The sequence below is a fragment of the Acomys minous genome, assembly GCF_964271855.1.
Source record: "Acomys minous genome assembly, chromosome: 17".
Taxonomy (NCBI): domain Eukaryota; kingdom Metazoa; phylum Chordata; class Mammalia; order Rodentia; family Muridae; genus Acomys; species Acomys minous.
Window position 1 is genome coordinate 9284179 of NC_140500.1, and position 24095 is coordinate 9308273.

Sequence of the window (24095 nt, forward strand, 5' to 3'; positions counted from 1 at the left end):
CTAGGGATCGATGCTAGGGTACACACCTCTAATGCCACACATATATCATGATTATACAACAATCGTTTTAAGGCTTTATTTCTCAGCATGCATAGTAGTCCATGCCTTTACTCCTAGCACTTGGGAGGCAGAGGCTGGTGGGATCTCTGTGAGTTCGAGGACAGACTGGTCTACAAGAGAAATCCTGTCTCCAAAAAAAAAAAAAAAAAAAAGTCAAAATTATTTTATTTATTTACTTATTATTTTTACAGTGGTCTACATGTACATCTGCAGACCAGAAGAGGGCATCAGATCACATTATAGACAGTTGTGAGCCACCATGTGGTTGCTAAGAATTGAACTCAGGAAGAACAGTCACTGCTCTTAACCTCTGAGCCATCTCTCCAGGTCCGTAAATATTATTTCTGAGATAGTCTTGTTGTATAGCCCAGGCTGGCCTCAAAGTCACAAGCAAAATAATAAAGCCATTTTCAGTCAGGTTCAGCAGGACACACTAAGCTCTTAAAGAATGAGCACTGAATTAGTTCAGGGCCATCCTAGCTAATGTGCCAAAACAGTCTCCAAAACACAGAAGAGGTAGTCTCTAAGCAGTATCTAAGCCTTGTGGGGACTGGACAACCTTGATTTTGAATCCAGCCTTGGCACTGGAGATGAGAAAACAAAGTTACTGTAACTCTATTTAAAATTTTTTTAAAATGACAAACAAAGTAAAAACAAAGTGACTGCTTCAGTACCCATGCATGGATGTTTTGGAAGGAAACCAACAGTCAAACCAGAGTAACATCTGCCTAAGCAATGGTCCACAAAGTGAAAGGAAGGCCTTGCATGTTTTCCAGTTTAGAGAGCCAACATGCATCCTCTCCAAACAATACAGTGACAAAACCCCTCAAACTAGGTAGAAAGTATTTCCCTATAGCCTGTCATTAGCACTTGGCCACCTCAACAGACCTGAACAGAGACTACAGGGCAGAGCAGCACCTCCTTAGGTAGCACATATGCCAGTTCTAAGCAGCAACTGGGGGAATGCACCCACCTTCGCTTTCTAAGAACAGGGACCAGGTAGGAGTAGAATTAGAAGATCAGGAGCTTGAGGCCAACAGGGCTATGCTGAGAGTGCCTTAAAAAGAATGCAAATGGGGCCAGGCGTGGTGGTGCACGCCTTTAATCCCAGCACTTGGGAGGCAGAGGCAGGTGGATCGCTGATTTAAAGGCCAGCCTGGTCTACAAAGAGAGTTCCACGACAACCAAGGCTACACAGAGAAACCCTATCTCTGAAATTAAAAAAGTAGTAGTAACAATTAATAATAATAATAATAATAATAATAATAATAATAATAATAATAATAATAAAAATAAAAGAAAGCAAATGGGTTCCTGAATTGGTGACACACACCTATAATCCCACCATTGGGGATGCTGGTTTACACAGTGAGGCCTTGTCTCAATAGAGTAGCAAATTGTGCAAGCCTTGCTAAACAATGGGAACAGTGAACAGATGTAAATAGTGACACAGTGTGCAATGAGACGGCAAGCTCCTCTGGGTTTTCTGGTTTGTTTTATATTCATTTGGGGGGCGGGGGCATGTGCCTCAGTGCGTGTATGGAGGTCAAAGAGACAACTTGTTAATTCTCTCCTTCTACCATAGATCAAACTTACACCAGACTGGTGTGTAAGGCCTGGATGCCTCCAGGTTACTGGCCTAACTTCCCTCAGTGATACTGTTTTGGAACTGTAAGGTGAAATATAAATTCCTCCCAAGTTATTTATGGCCATGGTATTTAGAACCAACTAACAGCATGTAAAGATATTTTTACTTTAATAGTATGGAGGAGGAAAAACTATATATATATATACACACATATAGTGGTCAATTGGTTTGTTCGCTGTAGCTTTGTGGCGAGATATTTCAGTGTTTTAGAGCTTGCATGTGCCTTTTCATCTATATCCCAATCACACCAACAATGAGGAGATTCCATTTACCTAGTACTCCACTCTTGAAGAACTCCCTTTCTCAACAGCATTCCTCATTCCTTCACTCACTCACTGCATGCCACTATTCCAGATTTATTAGCAGTGGGCCCACAAAAATTCAAGCACGATGCCCTCCAGGCTCTAGTTAAGGTTACTCCTACTCTCTATTGTCTTTTTTTTTTAACCCTAAATATCGAAGGAGTATCGAATATATGACCCAGTAATTAAGAGCATATAATCTTCATATGGTCGTGTTATAAACACTCCATTCACACACATTCTACACTTTGGTTAATTCATTGCTTAACTTTTATTTGATTTTTTTACATCTGACATGCTTTAAAATCTCAAAAATATTTGTAGAAACACAAACATTGCCATGTTTTAAGTTTTTCTAATATATAACAAATCAAACTAGACACCACCTAGTATCTAATTCTCTGAATACAGTTTATATTCTAAGACCACATGCACTTAATAATCCTTTAGTTTCTGCAAACATCTCACTAGATTCTCGTGCTGAAAGGCAGATAGCATATATCACTTCCATATATACACACAAGTCCACCTCAAGACCAGTAGTAAAGCTGAACTTGCTTATTAAAGCCCTTTCGCCACACAGAGACTTTCTAAGTAAGCACTTACGTAGCGAACGCCGTCTTTTGTTCTTTAGTTTCCTCCTCTTGTTCATTCCAGCTTTAGAAGGAGATTCTTCTTTGGCCTTTGGCTGGCTAGAAACTTTTGAGGAATTCTGCTGACTGAAGTGTGTGGGTACATGGCGAGCTAGCCCTCCCTGAGAAGCAAAGCTGGCATTGCAGCCACCAACTACACACTGAAAAGAAGAAAAGGGCTGTCAGAGTTACTGCATAAGGCATGAGCAGAACTGAAGGCAGCAAACCTCAGTACAGCTGAGTCTAGAAAAGACACATGAAGCATTTCTTTTGAGTTCACTGCAAAAGGCAGCTAAGTTATCTAACAAGTGAACAAGTGAACCACTTGGCAGTGGCATGGCTGTTTCCAACCTTAAATTCGCAAGGTTATGTTAGGCTTAGGTTAAGTCTCTCCATTGTACCAAGGCAAACTCCAAGGGATCATCTTCCTACAAGAGTTTTTTTTTGAGATTTATTTACTTATTATTATGTATACAGTGCTCTGTCTGCATGAACACCTGCAGGCCAGAAGAGGGCATCAGATCACATTGTAGATGGTTGTGAGCCACCATGTGGTTGCTGGGAATTTAACTCAGGACTTCTTGAAAAACAGTCTTAACCTCTGAGCCATCTCTCCAGGCCAACACAAGAGATGTTTTTAATAAGCCATGCTTATATATAAAAAAAAGATAAGAAACTGACACACTAACAGTTGCACCAATTCCTTCATTTCTGAAGCCCTGGCTAGCCTAGAACTTAATATTTAGTATTTAGACCAGGTAGGCCTCAAAATCAGAGAAATTTCTGCCTCTCCCTTCGGAATACTAGGATTAAAGCCATGCAACACCATCTAAAAATAAAAGCTACCACAAAATCTTCAGATGTCTATTTTTCTCTTTTGGTTTTTCTCTGTGTAGCCTGGGCTGTCCTGGACTCCCTTTGTAGACCAGGCTGGCCTTGAGCTCACAGTGATCCACCTGCCTCTGCCTTCGGAGTGCTGGGATTAAAGGTGTATGCCACCACGCCAGGCTTTGTGTCTGTTTTTCTATATTGCTGCAACAAGTGGGGTGGGATGGGGTGGAGGGGGAGACAGGCTTTCATATGTATACTTTTATTTTTGTTTTAGGGATGGGGGGGGGGGCAAGGGGAAGGCGAGGGAGAGAGACTGGCTACATGCATGTTTGTGTGAGGGTGTCAGATCCCCTGGAACAGGAGTTACAGTTAAGCTACTATGTGAATGTCCTGCCTTGAACTCACAACGATCCATCTGCATCTGCTTCCTGGGTGCTGGGATTAAAGTGTGCACCACCACGCCGGCTTGGGCTGTTCTTTTTTAAATAGGATAAATTGTTATAGTATAATTAGAACTCTGCATGTAAGTCAGGCGTGGTGGCGCACACCTGTAATCCCAGCACTCAGGGAAGCAGAGATAGGCAGATCTCTGAGTTTGAGGCCAGCCTGGTCTACAGAGCAAGTTTCAAGACGGCTGAGGCTACACAGAAAAAAATGTCTCAAAAAACAAACAATGTTCTGCATTTGAAACAGTTCAGCAGACAACACACAAAATACAGCTCACTCAGTTTTCTGTAATAAGAGAGAGGCTCAGGTTAAGGAAGGATTTATGGGCAGCTTGGACTACACTGGATGTTTCAGGTCAGTGGACTACAAGCACACAAAGCAGGGAGAAGGCATTACACACATTTTAAAGAAACTGAAAAATGGGCAATGGTGGCACACGCCTTTAGTCCCAGCACTTGGGAGCAGGGCAGGTGGGTCTTCATGAGTTCAAGGCCAGTCTGGACTACAGACTGAGTTCCAGGACAGCCAGAGCTGTTACACAGAGAACCCCTGTCTCAAAAAACTATAAAAAGAAACTGAAAGAATTTGAGGAATCAATGAAACAGGAAGAAAGCCATGCACATAGTAGCAGTGGAGGGAGCAACGCAGGATATGGATGTCACACCATATTGCCTAGTGGGGGGCTTCAAATTCCTAGGCGTAGGCAACACTACTGCATCATCCTCCCAATTATAGTAAACAATTTATTATTATGTATATAGTGGACTGGCTGCATATACGCCTGCAGGGCGAAGAGGGCATCAGATCGTCTTACAGATGGTTGTGAGCCACCACAGAGTTGCTGGAAATTGAACTCAGGACCTCTCAAAGAGCACTCTGAACCTGTGAGCCATCTCTCCTGCCCCATAACAATCCTCTTAAAATAAGTCCTCTCTCAGGGGGCCTGCAGACACATGCCTTTAGTCACAGCACTCAGGGGGGGGCATTGTGCTTTTAACAGTTTGTTGTTTTGTTTTGTGAGACGTGGTCTCTCTGTGTAACAGTCCTGCCCATCCTAGAACTTACTCTGTAGACCAGGCTGGCCTCAAACTCAGAGATCCACCTGTTCTGCCTTCCCGAATGCTGGGATTACAGGTGTACACCATCACACCAAGAGCTTTTCAATTTTTTTTTAAACTTTATAGTGGTCCTTTAAATTCTGTAGCATGAATGCAATAAAAATTATATTTTTGAAAGTTTTATATTTTAAAAGATTAAGTCAGAAACTTGCTCTTTAAAGGTTTCTCTAAAGGTTTCTTAGAATACATCTATTTGGTGATTTTCAATCTCAAAATTGAATAGTGACACACGCCTTTAATCCCAGCACTTGGGAGGCAGAGGCAGGTGGATTGCTATGAATCTGAGGCCAGCCTGGTCCAAGAGAGATCCTAGCTTGGGGGGGGGGGGGGGGGGGAAGACACCAGTGACAGGGGCAAGTCTGTAGCAGAATGGTTGCCCAGGAGAGCTCGGCATGCCTATGGAGTTCAGAAACACCTGCGCTGAGATGACAGGGTGAGACCTTTAAAAAGAAAGGAGATGAGGGGGCTGGAGAGATGGCTCAGAGGTTAAGAGTGCTTCTGATAGCTGCTCTTCCAAAGGTATGGAGTTTAATTCCCAGAAACCAGATGGTGGCTCACTACCATCTATAATGAGATCTGGTGCCGTCTTCTGGCATGCAGGCAGAATAGATTAATAAGTAAACCTTTACTTAAAAAAGAAAAAATACAGTTCCCTGTGGCTTTATGACTCTCACATACGCACCTTGAAAGGTTTGTCCCCGCTGTGTGTCAGCATGTGCCGCTGCAACCAACTCTGACTGGTTGACGGGGTGTTATACACCTTACAACCTTTCCACAAGCAAACAAACACCTGTTAAAAGAAGAACAATGTTAGCCGGGCGTGGGAGCCCTGTAACCCTGCAATCCCTGCACTCAAGGGAGACAAAGGCTGGAGGAGAGCTCTGTGAGTGGAAGCCATCCTGGTCTACAAAGCAAGCCCAGGACAGTACAGCCAAGGCTGCACAGAGAAGCCCTGTCTCAAAAACAAAACAAAGAAAAAAGGAAGCACTTATCTCAATAAGGACTTTGGTCCCTCGTAATTTCAAATGATTAAAAGACATCTACTGTGCACTTGATCAAAATGCATTTAACTGGCCAGGCGTGGCAGCCTTTAATACCAGCACCACTTTCAAGCAGAGGCAGGCAGATCTTTGTGGGTTGGAAGCCAAACTGGTCTACAGTGTGAGTCCAGGACAGCCAGGGCTATTACAGAGAAACCTCGTCTCAAAACCAAAAGAAAAAGAAAAAGAAAAAACTAACAACAACAACAAAAAACAAAACCAGAATGCATTTAACTCCTGTCCCAACAGGGTACAGTATTCCGCAGTATCAACAGAGTCCTTTCCCCTCATTAAGGAACTAACACACCCCTAGGATGAAGATACGCATAAGGTAAATAATCTCCAGGCACTAAAGAGCTTACTTATATTTGTATGTGTTTGTATAAGGAACATTTGCTACTTCTCAGTACTAGAAAAATATGAAAACAAATGGTCAATAAAAAATTAAATTAGGCTGGGCGTGGTGGCGCATGCCTTTAATCCCAGCACTCAGGAGGCAGAAGTAGGTGGGTCGCTGTGAGTTCGAGGCCAGCCTGGTCTACAAAGTGAGTCCAGGACAGCCAAGGCTACACAGAGAAACCCTGTCTCGAAAAAAATTTTTTTAATTAGTAGATAAGCTTTTAACTTCCAATAATCAATTGAAAGTTGCATTCAAGTTTTAAAAGAAATAAAAATTGTTATCAAATTTTTCTACTCATGGATTCCTACACTCACATGCCTACTAACATTTGATGTTCTTGTACTGTTCTTCCCATTAGGATGTATTTTCAGCTATCTTAATTATGATGAAGCAAATACAAAACATTAATGAAGAGCTACATTCTCAGCCTTAGGAAACCAAATTTGACTAGGTCTGGAAAGTTCCAACACTAGCAACCTAATTTTCCAACTGAATATTCCAAACACTCAAAGCTGTTCCACATACTGCAGTCTCCCCTGAAAGAGCTGGCACACAGTGAGATCTTCCTCGAAAAAAAAAAGAACACTTGAGACTTTTTCTAAGAACATTATATGCAGAATCACTTTAGTACGAAGACTGAAGAAAAATACATAAAGGGCTAAGAATGTAGCTCTGTGGTAGAGAGCTTGCCTACTATGCACAAAGCCCTGGGCCTCAATCCCAGGGAGCACAAAACAAAATAGCAAACAAATTCAGGGGCTGGAGAGACAACTCAGTGTTCTCTCAAGGACCTGTGTTGAATTCCCAGCACCTACATGGTGTCTCACAGCAATCTAACTCCATTCTCTTCTAGCCTTCTTGGGAAGTAACCAGGCACACTTTAAAATCCAATGTAGAGCAAATGTCTCAGTCCATGAATTAATGACTTAAGTCAGGTAGACTTGGTGATCTATCTATCTACTTTGGCTTTTTGGTTTTCTCAGGTGGAGTGGTATGTCCTCAATCAGTCCCAATTTTAATGCCAGCTGGACCTGGTGACAAAGGCCTCGTCCCAGCTCCTTATGAGGTACAGTAAGAAGGACAACTGCAGGGCCTGGGGCTGCTATGCGTCCTGTGTTTTGTAGAGTACTAACCAGCATACACAAAACCCGGAGAAGCGAGGTGTAGTCAGTCCATAGCTACATAGCAAATCTGAGACCAGCCTGGATTAGATGAGACCTGATCTCCAAAACCAGAATAAGGCAGCATGGCTGTTGCCCTCCTCAGTGGCTGCTGCCACGGTGCGGAACATACACTTCAGATGGGCAGCAGACAATGCATCTCCTCATCGCTGACTCCGGGCCTCCTCTATTCTTCCCATAGTGCTTCGCACTCCCTCAAGTTTCAAGTTACTAATTGCAGCTACTCAGCTGGATGAGTCAGGAAAACGAGTGTGAAGCCTACCTGGGCTACAGAGGAAGTTCAAGGAGTAAATTACAGGGCTCTGCCGTATGTGCAATACCCCCACCAGAAAAACCTTTCCAAGGTTACTTCTGGACCAGTGAGGTGCATAAGTGGGCAAAGGCACTTGCCACCAAGCCTGATAAAGCACTCGCATAGCAGTTGACAATTGTAACTCAAGTTCCATGGATTCTGACACCCTCATACCAATGCACATAGAATTAATAAATTATTTTAAAGACAAAAGCAAAACACCCAAGGCTTTGCTCTACTTTTGAGAATTCTGTCATTTTGTTTAGATGGATTGGTTTTTTTACGATAGGTCCCCTCAATCTCTTATGAGCCAAGGTTTTTACAAACCTGCTGCTCAACCAGGTGTGGTGGTACACGCCTTTAATCCCAGCACTCGGGTGGTAGAGGCAGGTGGAGCGAAGTGAGTTCGAAGCCAGCCTGCTCTACAAAGCAAGTCCAGGATAGTCAAGGCTACACAGAGAAACCCCGTCTCGAAAAATCAAAAACAAAAAATAAACCTGCTGCTCTAATGATCTAAAATTAAACTGACTTTTCCTCCCTAGTGCTGGGGTTAAAGGTGTGTTCCACCCACCACTGTCCGGAAAAGTAACTGCAAGTATGGAAAATCTACCACTTTTAGAGAGACCGGGTCTCAAAAAAAAAACCAGGAACTAGGGGGCGAGGGAAGAGAGAACAAAAGAAAGGGGGAAAGAAGAAAGTACAATTGTAGCTACTTCATAAGTAGCTGTGGTTTGGTTTTTTCTATTTGTTTGTTACTCTGCATAGCCTTGGCTGTCCTGGACTTGCTTTGTAGACCAGGCTGACCTTGAATTTACAGCAAATCCACCTGTCTCTGCCTCCTGAGTGCTGGCTGGGATTACAGGCATGAGTGCTTTATCTGCAGAAGAGGGCATCAGATCACATTATAGATGCATTTAACTCCATGTGGTTTCTGGGAATTGAACTCAGGACCTCTAGAAGAGCAGGCAGCACTCTTAACTTCTGAGCCATTTCTCCAGCCCTCTTTTTTAAGTGTTTGTGTGAACTGGGGCGGGTATGGGTGTGTTTGGAGCATATGTGTGGTGTGGTGTGGTGCACACCTTTAATCTCAGCACTAGGGAGGCAGAGGCAGGCAGATTGGAGGGCATAAGAGAACACTGGATTCCCTGAGAACTAGAGTTAAAGACAAATGTTAGCAAACAAGTAACTGCTAAAACCAGAACCTGAGTCCTCTAAAGAGCAGCCTGTGCTCTGGTCACTGAGCCACCTCTCCAGCCCCAGCTGTCTAGTTCTAAGGCAGCATCTCACACAGTTTCTCCAGATACCATCCTGTCTTAGCCTCCCAAATAGAGACCACAGGCAAATGCCACTATTTCTGGCCTTGAAAAATATTCTTATAGCCCTGTGTGGTGGCACACGCCTTTAATCACAGCACTTGGGAGGCAGAGGCCAGCAGATCGCTGTGAGTTTAAGGCCAGCCTGGTTTACAAAGTGAGTCCAGGACAGCCACAGCTAACAGAGAGACCCTGTCTCGAAAAACACCTACACAAACCCATACACAAAAGGAATGGGGGAAAAAAATCTAGTTATGGTTAAGAAGAGTCAGGGCATACATGTATGTGTTGTATGCCTAGTAATTGAAAAACCAAAAAAAAAAAAAAAAAAAAACCAGAATACTTCCATTATAAAATTTGTTTTTGTTTTTCTGAGGCAGTGTCTCACTACACCGCGTATCCTTGGCTAGTATGTAGACCAGGCTGACCTCAAACACATAAAATCCAACTGCCACTGCCTCCGCAGTGCAGACTTGCCTCACCACATTCAGCAGTGGGTCCTATCAGTCAATTAAGGTTTGCCTACGTTAATAAATCCTATTAGGGACTGTTAGACAAAACAAATAAATATAGTAGACAGACTAGCCAGGCATGGTGATACATGCCTATATTCCCAGAATTCAGAAGACGAGAGATAGAAAAGTGCCAAAAAGTGAAGGATAGCAGAGTCAACACAAAAGTTCATGGCTGGGGCTGGACAGAAGGCACTGCCTATTTTTCCAGAGGTACTAAGTTCAATTCCCAGCAAACACATGGTAGCTCACAACCATCTATAGTATGATCGGATACCCGCTGTATAAAGAAAAAATGTTCAAGGGGGCTGGAGAGATGGTTCAGAGGTGAAGAGCACTGGCTTTTCTTCAAAAGGTCCCGAGTTCAATTCCAAGAACCATCTATAAATGGTTCACAACCATCTATAATGAGATCTGGTGCCCTCTTCTGGCCTGCATGTGTGCATGCAGGCAGAAAATTAAGTTCTCACTTGAGAGGCAGAGGCAGGCAGATCTCAGTGAGGTCCAGGACAGCCAGGAATAATAAAATGCAGGCACGCACACTTGCGCACATGCGTTTCAGGCTTCTATCTCAAAAATCACCCACGCCACCATGGAGAATCCAAAGTATATACACAATTAATTATACTTGACACAAAAGCTTGGTTTTTCCCACCTTGCTAATTACACAAAACATTTCTGGTTTTATTACTTTTTTAAAGTCTTTGGTACTAATCCTAAGCAGCCTAGATATTCCTGAGTGCTAGGGTTATATAACACCCAGATTGTCTCCTTAATTCTTTAAAGTATAATAATAATCCGTTGCTTTAACATATCCATCTATACTTATATATGAAATAGGGGTGCTGGATAGATGGCTCAGCACTTAAGAACACTGGCTTCTCTTCCAGAGGACCTGGGTTCAATTCCCAGCACTCAAGTGGCAGCTCACAAGTATCTATCTCCAGTCTCTGCAGGCACCAGGCATGCAGAATGCACACACATGCATGCAGGCAAAGCACCCAAATTTAACACAAACTCTAAAGGAGGCTAGAAAAGATGGTTCTAATCCCTTCAAATTGCATGGCTGGTTGCATGTGCCAACCATGGCACCATCACTCGGGCTGGCTGTGTCCATTTATAGATCTCTACTACAGTTTTAAAGGGGTTTTTTCCTCCCAAAAAAATATCTAAGAGCAAATTGAAATCCAAAAAACTATACCCTACTTTCATGTAATCCTAGCAAGTAGATAGAACAATAACAAAAACCCTGAGGTAAATTCTCCACTTCCTTTGGTAAAGAAGAAAAACCCTATTAGCAATTATAAATGAATAAAATAAAAAACAATGAAAAAGAATGGCAAAACCAACCCCTCCACGCTGACCATCTACATGTATGGAACGGATGTGGTCTGCCAGGTCTGGGCTAGAGTTGAAGCATGCCTGGCACTGGTCCCAACAACAATTATAGGCAATGTGTTTGCTTGAAGAAGTAGTGCTCCCTTGTCCATTCATCATTGCTGGAGTTGAACGCCCACTGGAAATTGTGCTGTCTACGTCCATTAGAGTACTGCTTATGCTACAAGAGAAGAAAAGGGCTGTTACTCCTAGAAATTCACCAACACGAATGAGCTTACAAATACTAAATTACAACATTCTGCTCTATACAAATAATGCATACTGAAAATTCTCCATTCAATTGCAATGCTTTAAAATTAACTGGCAATAAAATACAAGATAAATACAGAACAGTGCCTCACACAGTGGACGGTGTGGGGCTGAATTTGAAGACAGCTTGGGAGAGTGAGGGAACCGAGATCTGCTGTGAATATATCTTAAAGGAGGGAACAGGGGCTGAAGATGTAGGTAATGGCAGAACATTTTCATAGCTGGGCTCGACCCCACAAACCATCAACACTGCCCCAACACACACACACACACACACACACACACACACACACACATTGCATTTACTGAAACCTCTGAACTAAGCTGCACAGAAAGCATTCTCTGGATCTGGAACGCCCACATCCTAAATCCTAAAGGACTAAAGACCTGGGAAGCAAACAAATTCCCACACCCCTGATCAGGAGGCATGCCCCTACCCCAACACCATAATACCTGGCTCTTCACACTTTTAATATGAAAAGGCTCAAACTGGATTATAAAGAAGTGGCAGGTTGCCTCCATAGCATATCCACGGTTCAGTTTCCAGCACTAAAGTTAATTAAATTCAGTTTCAGACCAGAGTATTCTGCATTAGTAGAGTGCTTGCCTATCAATCTCCAGGACCAAAATGGAAAACAAGAGAAATGAAAAACCAGAGAAAGATGGCTCAGCAGGTAAAGTTGCTTGCCACCAATTCTAATGACCTGAGTTCAATCCTCAGGACCCACATGGTGGAATGAGAGAACCAACTCTCTAGTTAGTTGTCCCTCTGACCTCCATATGTGCCCACATACACATGCATGCCAGCATATACACACACAAAGCTCAACAGATGGCTTGCCAATGCACAGACCTCCTGTGTTCAATCTGTAGCACCACATAAACCTAATCCTTGCACTTGGTAGATAAGGACAGAAGGTTATGAAGTGCAAAATCATCCTCAGCTACAAGTGAATTAAAAGAAAAGGCTCAATTTGGAACTGGGTGTGGTACTTCATACCTACAACCCCAGCACTTAAAAAAGCAAGACAAAGTTGGGGGGGAGGGGGACACACCTTTAATCCCAGCACTTGAGAGGCAGAGGCAGGCGGATCTGAGTTTGAGGCTAGCCTGGTCTACAGAGTAAGTTCCAGGACAGCTAGAGCTGTTACACAGAGAATCTGCGTCTCAAAAAACAAAAAAAAGGCAAGAAGCTCACCATAAGGTCATGGCCAACCTGAGCTACACTCAGACTGTCTCAAAACCAAACAAATTAACAATTGTAGAACTGAGGGATTTAGTTCATGATGGAACACCCTCATTCAGCATATTAAAGACCTCCCATGAGAGAGCACCAGCTCTTGCAAAGCTGTTGTTCTGACTTCTACACCAATGCCTTGGCATACATGCCTCCACATATGCACATGAAATAAAATGTAACATAAACAGAAATTCCAAAGACCTGACCCCCAAGTCAATCCTAATCAAATAGCACTTTAATGTTTATGTGTTAGGATCTAGAGAGATGGCTCAGAGGTTAAGAGCACATTGTGGCTCACAACTATCTGTAATGTGATCTGGTGCCCTCTTCTGGTATAAAGGCATACATGCAGACAGAGCACTGTATACATAATAAGTAACGATTTGTGTTGGGGTTCCATATACAGTTTCATTTGAGAAGAAATTTTCAACCACTACTGGAAATTCATAAATTGTTTTAATTTTGAAGGATACATAGTTGTCACTTATGGAGCAAAGTGATGTTCAGTAGCTGTACAATGGAGCAAACTAGGGAAATGAACATCCCTATAACCTTAAACATCATCTTTTGTGGCACATCCAAACTCCCAACTATCCTGTTACCCACAATAATTGCCATGCTGTGCAGTAGGGAACACAGAATTTATTCCATGTATTTACAAAAACCATGTAAACTGTTTTTAATTTCCCTTTTCTCAACAGCAGACACCAACATGTCCACCACTGTGATAACAACACTTTATTAAAGAGCTGGAAACCAGCTGGGTGGTGCATGCCTTAAATCCCAGCTGTGAGTTGGAGGCCAGCCTAGTCTACAAGTCTAGGACAGCCAAAGATATACAGAGGAACCCTGTCTTGAAATACTTCCCCTGAAAAAAAGGATTGGAAACCACCGAGCTCTTAGACAGGAAAGGATTAAGGTGCATGAATTTGGGGACCTTGAACCTACCATGAATGCATATTCCAAACTCGAGTCAAGAAATGAAGGCAAGCAGATCTCTGAGTTTGCGGCCAGCCTGGTCTACAAAGTCTAGGATCGCCAAGGCTACACAGAGAAAACCTGTCAAGAAAGAAACAGGACTGGATAGATGGCTCAGAGGTTAAGAGCACAGTCTGCTCTTCCAGAGGTCCTGAGTTCAATTCCCAGCAACCACATGGTGGCTCACAACCATGTATAATGTGATCTAATGCCCTCTTCTGCCATGCAAGTGTACATGCAGACAGAGCACTCATGTACAATAAATAAAATATTTAAAAAGAAGCTGGGCGGAGGTGGCACACGCCTTTAATCCCAGCACTCAGGAGGCAGAGGCAGACGTATCTCCGTGAGTTCAAAGCCAGCCTGATCTACAGAGTAATTACAGGACAGCCAGGGGGTACTCACAGAAACACTGTCTCAAAAAAACTGAGGGGGGGGAGGAAGGAAGGAAGGAAGGAAGGAAGGAAGGAAGGAAGGAAGGAAGGAAGGAAGGAAGGGAGAAAAAAGAAATGAAGGTTTTAGCTGGATGGTCTAATCCTAGCACTTGAGAGGCAGAGGCAGGTAAGTGGATCTCAGTGAGTTCAAGGCCAGCCTGGTCTACAAAGTGAATTCAGGGCAGCCAGGGCTACAGAGACCCTGTTGGAGGGGGTGGGGGGAGAGAAAGAGACAGAGATTGGGGGGGGGGTGAAGGTCGGGACATTTCCAGTACAAAATGTCCTTAACCTCTTACCAAACCGTTTTCCCTTATAAACAGTCTTCAGAAGCCCTTCAATTCATTTAATTACTACAAATTCCTAGTGACTGTATATAAGGAATTAGGAATAGAACCTTGTAACTCATGTGTGTGGTACATCTATAGCCTATAAACAAGTATTCCAAATTTTTCAGAATAGAACATGGGCCACCTGGTGTGACATGTCTGTAACCCTCAGGCAGAGGGAGGAGGACAAATTACCAGCAGTTCAGACCTAGCAATAAATGGTCTACCTCAGGATGCCATGGTGCTGGGTTCACACTGGGAAAGCTCAAGGATAGTATCCTAACTAGCTTCTGTTGGCCCAAGTTAACTGAGGGAATCTCAATTAGGGACCAGCAATTCCAGGCTTAGTGAGACTCTGTCTCAAAAAGGGAGGGGAGATAAGTAGAATGAAACACATACGACCCTACATATGAAATGAAAATTGCTTAAGGGGGAGGCCAAAACTATAGGTCTAGGAGTACTTAAAGGGTCAGAGTGACTTGGGAGGCAGAGGCAAGCATAACTGTGAGTTTCAGGCCAGTGACACCTCGTCTCAAAAAATAAATAATTAAAATCAAGATGAGGGGCTGGAGAGATAGCTTAAAATAAATGAAATACATGGCTGTCACACTGAGCTGATCATAAAAAATTAGAGGCAGATTAAAAATCATTAAGCAAAACCAAGATATTTTTACTATTACTCTAATTACATCTAATTATCACAGTAAACCAAATAGCCAAAATGGGTTTTTCTAATCAAGAAAAAAAAGACTGCTGTCTATCCCCACAATGACTTCTCTAGAAAGAGACAAAGGATTTTTTCTCCCCAAGACCCAGCAGCATTCACTAAATTAGTCAAAAGGGACTTTATGCAACAATGATGAAATGCAGTCTGTGGAAAACAAGCAGGCTGCTTTCTTGTACGACACTCTCACTTCACCCCGCACACTGAGCTTGCTTCTCAAGTAGACAGCCCTCTAGCACACTGCACCACAGTTCTCTAGCCAGAGACACAGGCAGTCGTGGTCGGGCCAACAGTGGAACACCTTACTTTAAATACGACTAACAATCAAGTGTGGCCTTCTACTTTGTAAGATCATTTCCAGGAGGCTAGAGACACCGCGGTTAAAAGCATGCAAAAGCCTGGGCACCTGAGCGCAGCCCCCAAAACCCACATAAAAGTTAAAGGGGAAAACTGGCTGGCACACGGTGTCCTCTGACCTTTATACACAAACAAATCAATGTATTAAAGGCTTTTTTACACCCAGTTAAAGCTGGGCAGTGTTGGTACACGCCTTTAATCCCAGCACTTGGGAGGCAGAGGCAGGTGGAGGGCTGTGAGTTCAAGGCCAGCCTGGTCTACAAAGTGAGTCCAAGACAGCCAAGGCTACACAGAGAAAAACAACAAAACAAAACAAAAAGCCAAAAACTACCACTGGGGCCAGTGCATGGTGGTACAGACCTTTAGTACCAGCACTTGGGAGAGGGACAGAGGCAGGTGGATCTGAGTACAGCCTGATCTACATACAGAGTGAGTTCCAGGACAACCAAGGCTACTGAGAAACCCTGTCAGGAAGGAAGGAAGGAAGGAAGGAAGGGAGGGAGGGAGGGAGGGAGGGAGGGAGGGAGGGAGGGAGACTGCCACTGGGTGACTGATCAGGCCTATAATTCAGTACCCCAAGGCTGAATGACTGAGACTAGTCTGGTCTACAAAGTGAGTTCCAGGTTAGTGTGGTCTAGAAGAGACCTTGCCTTTAAAAAAAAAAAAGGGGGGGGGGGGCTGTAGAGATACTCAGCAGAAGAGAGTCCAGGCTGATTCCCAGCACCCATATGGTTGGTGTCTTACAACTCTCTGTAACTTTAATTTCAAGGGACTCAGCCATTGAGTTCAATCCCAGATACCAACATGATGAAAAGACCCAACTCCCACAAGTTGTCCTCTGATTCTAACACCAGAACTCGTGAGCACACACACAAAAAATAAGCAAAAAAGTTAATATAGTGAAGAAAAATTAAGGAAGTGGTGGCTCATGCCTGTAATCCTAGCACAAGGAAGGCCATGGCAGGTAGGTGGATCAACATGGATTAAAAGACAGCCTGGGCCAAAGAGTAAGCAGGCCACCCCAAAATACACTCACAGGCTCACACATACACGGTGGCCAGAAAAGGCAGTAATTGTGTTATGATGGTTTTGTTTTGGGGGTTGGGGTTGGAGTGCTTTGAGACAAGGTTTCGCTGTGTAGCCCTGGCTGTCCTGGACTCCTTTTGTAAACCAGGCTGGCCTTGACCTCACAGAGATCCACCTGCCTCTGCCTCCCGAGTGCTGGGATTAAAGACCTGTGCCACCACGCCCAGCCGGAGTGGCTATTTTTTTAGTATATATGAGCACTGGACGACCTGGAACGCATGTGGACCAAGCCAACCTGATATTTGCTGAATGGTCTGCCTCTGCCTACCAAGTGATGAGATACAGGGGTGTAGGAAACTTCCCGTTAAATTGTAGCGTTTTGAGGGTTTAAGAAGTTTGTTTCACTCATGGGTGAAAAAGCAATTAAATGTATCAGAGACTTAAATAGATACAGAAAAGGCTTACTGAGGTGCTACACTATCACTCAGCTGTAAGGAGCACTGGCTACTTCTCTTCCACAGGGCTGGGTTTCATTCTGAAAACCGTAAAACGCAGTCCCAAGGCTCCCAATGGCACCAAGCACACATGTGGTACAGACATAAATACAGACAAAACAAAATAAAGAGGTTTATCTGGCTCGAAGAGCTCTGTGGCTTCCCCTTTGCTCCTTTTCAGATCAACTCTAGGTGAAAGCAGCCAGTCCGTACTGATGCCATACAAACTACCCTGTGCAAGTGCTGAGGCACTGAGCTAACTGAAGCTCCCTGTCAAACCAAATACGTGGGCCATGCTGATTGGCACTATGATCCACTGCACTACTAAACTCTCCACTGCAACTCCCCCATAACAAATGACAAAAAATAAAGGCTGACATTTTTCACTTTTCATTAATCAAATTGATTAATTGCTAACTGTGGGAGGACTGGTCTGTAATCCCAGCACTTACTTGGAGACTGTGTAGTAGAAGGATCAGGAGTTCTAAGCCAGCCAAACTACATGGGGCTAGCATGGCCTACGTGAGCATCTGCTAGGAGCTATGGCAACATCTACCTTGGAATTGAAGGCTAAATGTCAACATACGAGATGGATCAGCAAAAGTTGTCCCTCTATCTTCCACATCAAAAAACAAAAAACTTACATAATGCACACTGCACTCACATTCTCTTACAGACACAAATATTTAAAAATTTAGTTTAAAGTTAATATTCATATTACATCTAAATTGTTATAAGTTAATAATATATTTTTAATTAATTATCAAATATGCTGTAACCTATTTCTTGTTTGATAATCAATTTTGTACAGCATTTAATCATTTTAGAAATTAGTCATGCCACACACCTGTAAATCCTGTACTCAGCGGGGCAAAGGCAAGCAGATCTGTGTGAGTTTGAAGCCAGCCTGGTCTACAAAGAAAGTTTCAGGACAGGCTTACACAGAGAAACCCTGTCTCGAAAAACCAAAAAAACAAAAAAATAAAAAATAAAGTTGAGAAAGAGAGAGAAGAAAAAGAAGAAATTGGTCACTTAAGCTGGGCTTGGTGGTGCACACCTGTAATCCCAGTACTTGGGAGGCAGAAGCAGGCGGATCAAGGTCAGCCCCATCTACAAGCTAGTCCAGCACAGCCCAGGCTATATTAAGAAACCCTGTCTCAAGAAAAAATAAATTTAAATAAAGAATTAGCCATTTGTCACTGCAATACTTCAAATACAAGGCTGGAGAGATCTTTCAGGTTAAGGACAAACACTTCCAGAAAACAAAGTTTGGCTCCCAGGACTCACAACCGGAGGTTCACAACTACCTAGATCGCCATCTGGGGGGGGGGGGGGGGGACGGACCCCAATGCCTCAGGCTTTGCACTTGCACCACAGTACGTACAGATGCACACACACTAACTACATCTAATTAAAAAGAAATATTTTAAAAACAAAAATGTCTAATACCTGTTGGTAAATGACAAATATTCTAATACCTAGGAATTTCTATGTAATTATTTTTCTATAAGCAGAACATACATACTTAAGAAATTTCCATAAAATAGCCAGGCATAAGCCTTTAATCCCAGGACTTGGATACAGAGGCAGGCAGATCTACAAAGTGAGTTCAGGACAGCCAGGGCTGTTACAGAGAAACTCTTAGGGGTGGGGGATAGAATTTCTATAAGCTCTAAGGCATAGCAGATAACTCAAACGGGTCAACCTTATTTTTTTATTTTATAGGGTTTCTCTTTTTAACCAACCCTGTCTGTCCTGGAACTTGATCTGTATGTAGACCAGGCTAATGACTGTCTCCAGAGTACTGGGATTACAGGTTTGCACACCACAGCCTGGCTTGTCTGCATGTTTTCAAAACCAGAAAAACTAAACATTCTAATTGAAAAGTACAAAACAGCAGGGTGTGATGGCACACGCCTTTAATCTCAGCACTTAGGAAGCAGAGGCAGGCAGATGGATTGTTGTGAGTTAGAGGCCAGCCTGGTCTACAAAGAGGGGGGAAAAAAAGTACAAATAATTAAAGGTATTGGTGTCACAGGAATGCCTCTACATTTTAAGCTACTATGTGTTTCCAATTACAAAACTTACAACTACCTTCCATGAAATATAAAGTAAGAGTCCACAGATTGGTGTAATCTGCGATCTAAATAAAGGTAAACTCAAGATTTAAATCTGGAGCTGGGTATAGTGGCACAGGCATGTAATCCCAGGTACACCTCTGAGTTCAAGGCCAACCTGGTCTCAAAGCAAGTCCAGGACAGCAAAGACTACAGAAAAACCTTGTCTCGAAGAAACAAAATAAATAATGGGTCCTTTTCAAACTTTAACTCTGAAATATAAAACTCAAAGCCAACAGGAGGTATTCAAAACCATCACGGCTACAATCCAATTTCACTAGTAAGGATTCCCAAGGCAAGTGATAAAGCTACTACCCTGAAATAATCACTAAAACAGCATTTTTTTTTCAGTTGCCAATGTTTAAAATCATTAAGAAAGCAAAAATGGGCCAGTGAGTTCAGCAGGTAAATGGATTTGCTGCACGGCCAGCTGACCTGATTCCCAAGATCATACAAGATGGAAGCTAGTCCTCCTTAAACTCCACAAGTGTGCACCATGGTACATGTATATATGTGTACACACACACCAATAATCCCAGCATTATGGGGAGGCAGAGGCAGGCAGATCTGAGTTTGAGGCCTGCTTGGTCTACAATGAGTCCAGTACAGCAAGAATGTTTGTTTTAGCCTTTTGGTACCAATGTTACTCTTCATTGCGTTGTTACAATAGGACATTCAAACTGGGTGGTGGTAGCAGGCGCCTTTAATCCCAGCACTTAGGAGGCGGGAGTTGGATCTCATGAGTTGGAGACCAGCCTGGCCTACTAAGAGTCCAAGACAGCTAAGGCTACACAGAAAAACCCTGTCTAGAAAAACACACAAAGATGCTCAATACCAAATGAAGCCAATTTACTAAACTACTGCTTAACCAGAAATTCATTCTCCTAAAAGTAAGAGGAGTGGGAGAGATAAAAACAACAGGATTCTAAGATAAATATCACTTGTTATCTCAAGTGAATTATTTTAGGCCATAGCTGTAAGCCTCTTTAGTCACACCTCCCCCAGTCATGATGGACTTTATCCCCACCCCCAAACCATACTGTGGACAGCTCCCCAGGGAACATCTCAGGTCTGGCTGCAGGTGTGACCAAACCCAGGATTTCCCTAAGCCAGGGGTTGTTCAGCAGAAAGAAGGATCTGAGATTGAGGCCAGCTTGGTCCTACGTGTGTAGTTCCGAGACACCAGGACTACACAGACTCTAATAAATAATAAAACAAAGCCCACAGGCTCTTCCCATGTCCAGTCTTAGTGTGGACATAATGTGAGCAGCCAGCTTCCTGCTCCTGCCCAGTGCTGTTCCTGCATGGCACTTCCCTGTCAGGATGGACTGTGCTCCCCAGACCCCACCCCAATGACTACAAGCCAAAATAAACTTTCTTCCTTAAATATTAAAGTGAACAACTTAAATAAATATGAACTATTTAGTTTAAATAAAGGCGAACTCTTGTGAGGAAGAGAACTGTGACATCCAGCTGCATCTCAAGGAATGCCGTTTTCAAGGAGACACTCAATCTGTTTCCTATCTGCTAGCTGGAAGGTAAAGCCGCCCCTCTCATGCATCATAAACATAGGATAAGATAAAGGCATGGAATGTGGACATGCACATGTGTGCACTAGGCGGAAGAGTTGGCAGATGTCATCGATGAAACATGCACATGCTTCACTCTGCAGTTCGAATCAACTGGTGTTTCTGAAGGGCAGACAAGGTTTTACTGAGTAACAGCTTCCTGCAGCAGAGAGCAACCACCAAAATAGGCTGCCCCAGTGAACTTTTAACTTTTGTTAAAGAAACTACACAGTTCAGCTCAATTTTTCTAAGGGAGCAGACTCTACATTTTCTCTGGAGCAAGTCTGTTTTACTGCATTCAAGAGCACTTCTTGAGCCACATATGGTGGCTCCTGCATTTGGGAGGCTGAGGATTTCTGTGAATTCCAGTCTAGCCTGGGTTACAAGGCGAAACCCTGTCATAGCAAAGAAATGTTGGTGGAGAGAACAAGTATTTACTTGTCTTGGATTTAAGCTGTCAAAAGAATTCCTAAGAATTTTGTTCCAGAATATTCCAGCATCACTAATTATAATATGCTCATCTTTACTTGTTAGCAACCAGAATTCCTAAAGACTTTAAAGTGCTTTAACTTAAAATCCAGGTGTGGTGGTGGGTATGAAGCCAGCATCCAGGGGCTAAAGGTAGGTGGGATCAAGTAAGGGCAACTGAGTTATTAGCCAGACACCCCTCCATTCCCCCCAAAAATACAACCCAGAGATAAAACAGTACTGGTTTATAAATTCCAATCATCAAAACACCAGCAGATGGTCAAAAGTGCTGATGTACTTTAGGAACACAATAAGCAAGAGATCCCTTTTAAAGTACAAAATTTCACAAAGCAATCAAAAACTTGAGCGGCAAGCAAGACATACAGCATTTCTTCTATGTTCTATCTAGAGCATGCTCTATAAAAGAGCTAATTCCTCCAGACACCTCCACATAAGACTTTAAAAGGGGGCCTTAACACCCACATCAAAGTATCACTGCATACAGCCGTTTTTAAGCCACATCCTAATTTTTTAAAAAACCTCCAACGCTGTATCTTGTGAATCCAATTTTTTCCGATTCGGCAAAGTTACTATAAAGGACATCAATTCACTGTTCCTTTCCACAATGGTCTTTCTGTTTTAAACTTTCACCCAGATTTGGTGGCCCAAGATTCAAATCCCCTTAAAGATGATATAAGGACCATATATGAGGGATTTGGGGAGCAGTGATTAGATATTATGGACCAACAGTCTTTTTAAAGTAAAGCAAAGCCAGAGCTGGGGTCTCCTGCCTGCACAAGTTAGTTCTGTGAGATCCAGAAGACCAGCCATATTGGAAAGCACTTGTCAATTACAGTTCTGACAAGTGTTCCCGAACACCGATGCACGAAGCTAACCTTGTGTACCGAGGTGTACATCAAGGGCCTCTGGAGCTCGGCTGAAGGGTCTGGGCCGCTTTGGGGGGCTGTCTCCGGGATAGAGTCGTCCTTCCGTCCGAAAGAAGAGCGGCGCCGAGGAAAGGAGGGTGGGGAAAGGAGAGTTGAGGGGGATGGTGAGGAGTTGGAAGCCGCTCACTAGTGAGAGGGGCGCGGCGGCCGCCCGGGATTTCCGAGTTGAAATATAAGGGAGGGGCCGAGAATTCAGGGGGCGGGAGATCGCGGAGAGAAAGTCCCTGGGATCTGGGGTCCCAGAGTCCGAGATGGGGGTGGGGGAACACGGTGAAGGGGTCCCCAAGGGGGCAGGCGGGCGGGGTCGGGAAGGAGAGGCAAGGAAGGGAAAGGATTGCGGCGAGAAAAGTCCCCTTGGTGCCCTCGGTGGAGCCCAGGAGTTTACTTAGAGCGAGGGGATCGGATCTTTGCGAGGAGGTCCCCATGGCTGGACTCCGGATCCAGGTGGGAGGAGATCGGGCAAGGAATGGGGACCAAGAGGAGTGCCCTAGACAGGGTCCAAGGGGAGTCCCCTGGGTCCCCTCGGTGGGGTCCGGGAGGAGTCCCCTCCAGAGTCTTGGAAGGAGTCCCCAGAGTCCCCTGGACGGAGTCCGGGAAGAGTCCCCTCGGTCGGGTCCCGGAGGCGTCCCCGTGGCGGCGCACTGACCTGTCCTCCGAGTCCATGCGGCTCAGCGGCTCCCCGTCCGACGACATCTCCAGGCTGCCCCTCCGGCCCCCGGAGGTCGCGCTGCTCCCGCCTCCCCCGGTGCCGTAGCCCTCGTCGCCTCCGCTCGACACCACGCTACTGCTGCTACTACCGCCTCCGCTGCCCGGGCCGCCGGGGCCGCCCCGCGGTCCCTTGGGCTCCTCCAGGCCCTCCTTCCCGTCCCCATCGCCGCTGCTGCTGCTCGCCGCGCCCGGGCTCAGCGAGCGCGTCTCGTCGCCGCTGCAGCCGCCGCTGCTGCTGCCCACCAGGCTCTCGGCGCTGCTCTCCTCCTCGGCGCCGCCGCTGCTACTGCCCTCATCCTCATCGTCCTCCTCCTCCTCGTCCTCGTCCCCGCCCGCCTGGCTGGCGCTCTCGGGGCTCGGCTCCGACATGGTCTCCGCCTCGCCGCCCCCCGCGCCGCCGCCGCCGCCGCCACCGCCACCGCCGCCGCCGCCGCCGCCGCCCGCTCCCCCGTTCAACAGCAGCGCGGCCACCGCCTCCGCCTCCGCCTCCTCGTCGTCCTCCTCCTCCTCTTCTTCGGGCGGCTCAGCCCGGCCGCGCGCCGCGGGCCCGGGGCTGCCGGAGGGCAGCGGGCTGAGGCGGGAGAGCTCCTCCAGGTCGGCCATGTCAGCGAGCGCGGCGGCCATGGCGGCGCCTGCTGCTCCTCCGCCTCCTCTCGCCGCCGCCGCCGCCGCCGCCTCCTCTCCCGGCGCGCCGCCTCGCTCCCCCTCCCGCCCCGCCCCGCACGCCCGCCCGCCCGCCCCGAACTCCTCTCGGCCGCGGCCGCCGCAGAGCGGGAGGAGGGCCCGCGGGGCTGCGTCAGGCTGCACACGCGCTACGGAGCCCGCGCGGGGACACGCGCCGGAACGCGCGCGCCACTCGCCGCCGTGGGCGCAGCGCGCATGCGCGGCGGCGGCCGGCGGCAGTCACCCCCACCCCCCCCTCCTGCGGGCTGGGCCCCTCAAGAGTTTCATGCGGCCTTCCCACGCCTTCCCGCGCCGGGTGGCTCAGCGACGAGCCACCGAAACCCGAAGTCAGTAAAGGGGGGGAGTTTCACACACAGCCCCGTACTTCTCTAGAGGAAACCACCCGCTCGGAGAGTCTGGGAGTGTGGCCTGAAGAAGGGAGCTAGAAATGGAGCAAGTGTCTGTCTGGCCTTAATGAGCGCTTGCTTTACTCAAAGACGGGGCACACCAAAAAATGGACAGAAAGTAAAACAATCGGGTTTTTTTTTTTTTTTGCTCTTTTTTCTTGAGGCATCAAGCCCGCATGCGCGACACAGTGGTCCCTTAGGCCACCCTCCTAGCC

At 45.4% G+C, this 24095-nt stretch overlaps 1 protein-coding gene across 5 annotated transcripts in view; it reads right to left on the bottom strand.

Annotated features, from left to right (window-relative positions):
- AEBP2 (AE binding protein 2) overlaps positions 1 to 24095 on the bottom strand; it is a 42506-nt gene that overhangs the window by 18149 nt on the left and 262 nt on the right. For 3 of the 5 annotated variants that reach the window (XM_084766279.1, XM_084766280.1, XM_084766278.1), the window contains exons 1-4: positions 22749 to 23516; positions 11127 to 11334; positions 5721 to 5828; positions 2617 to 2803 (exon numbers count right to left, since the gene is read on the bottom strand). In XM_084766279.1, coding sequence (XP_084622405.1) covers positions 2617 to 2803; positions 5721 to 5828; positions 11127 to 11334; positions 22749 to 23434 — 1189 coding nt within the window. In that variant the 5' untranslated portion in view covers positions 23435 to 23516. Of the gene's footprint in view, positions 1 to 2616; positions 2804 to 5720; positions 5829 to 11126; positions 11335 to 13611; positions 13723 to 22748; positions 23517 to 24095 lie in introns of those variants that run through there. The other 2 variants (XM_084766282.1, XM_084766281.1) reach the window with 2 other exon arrangements.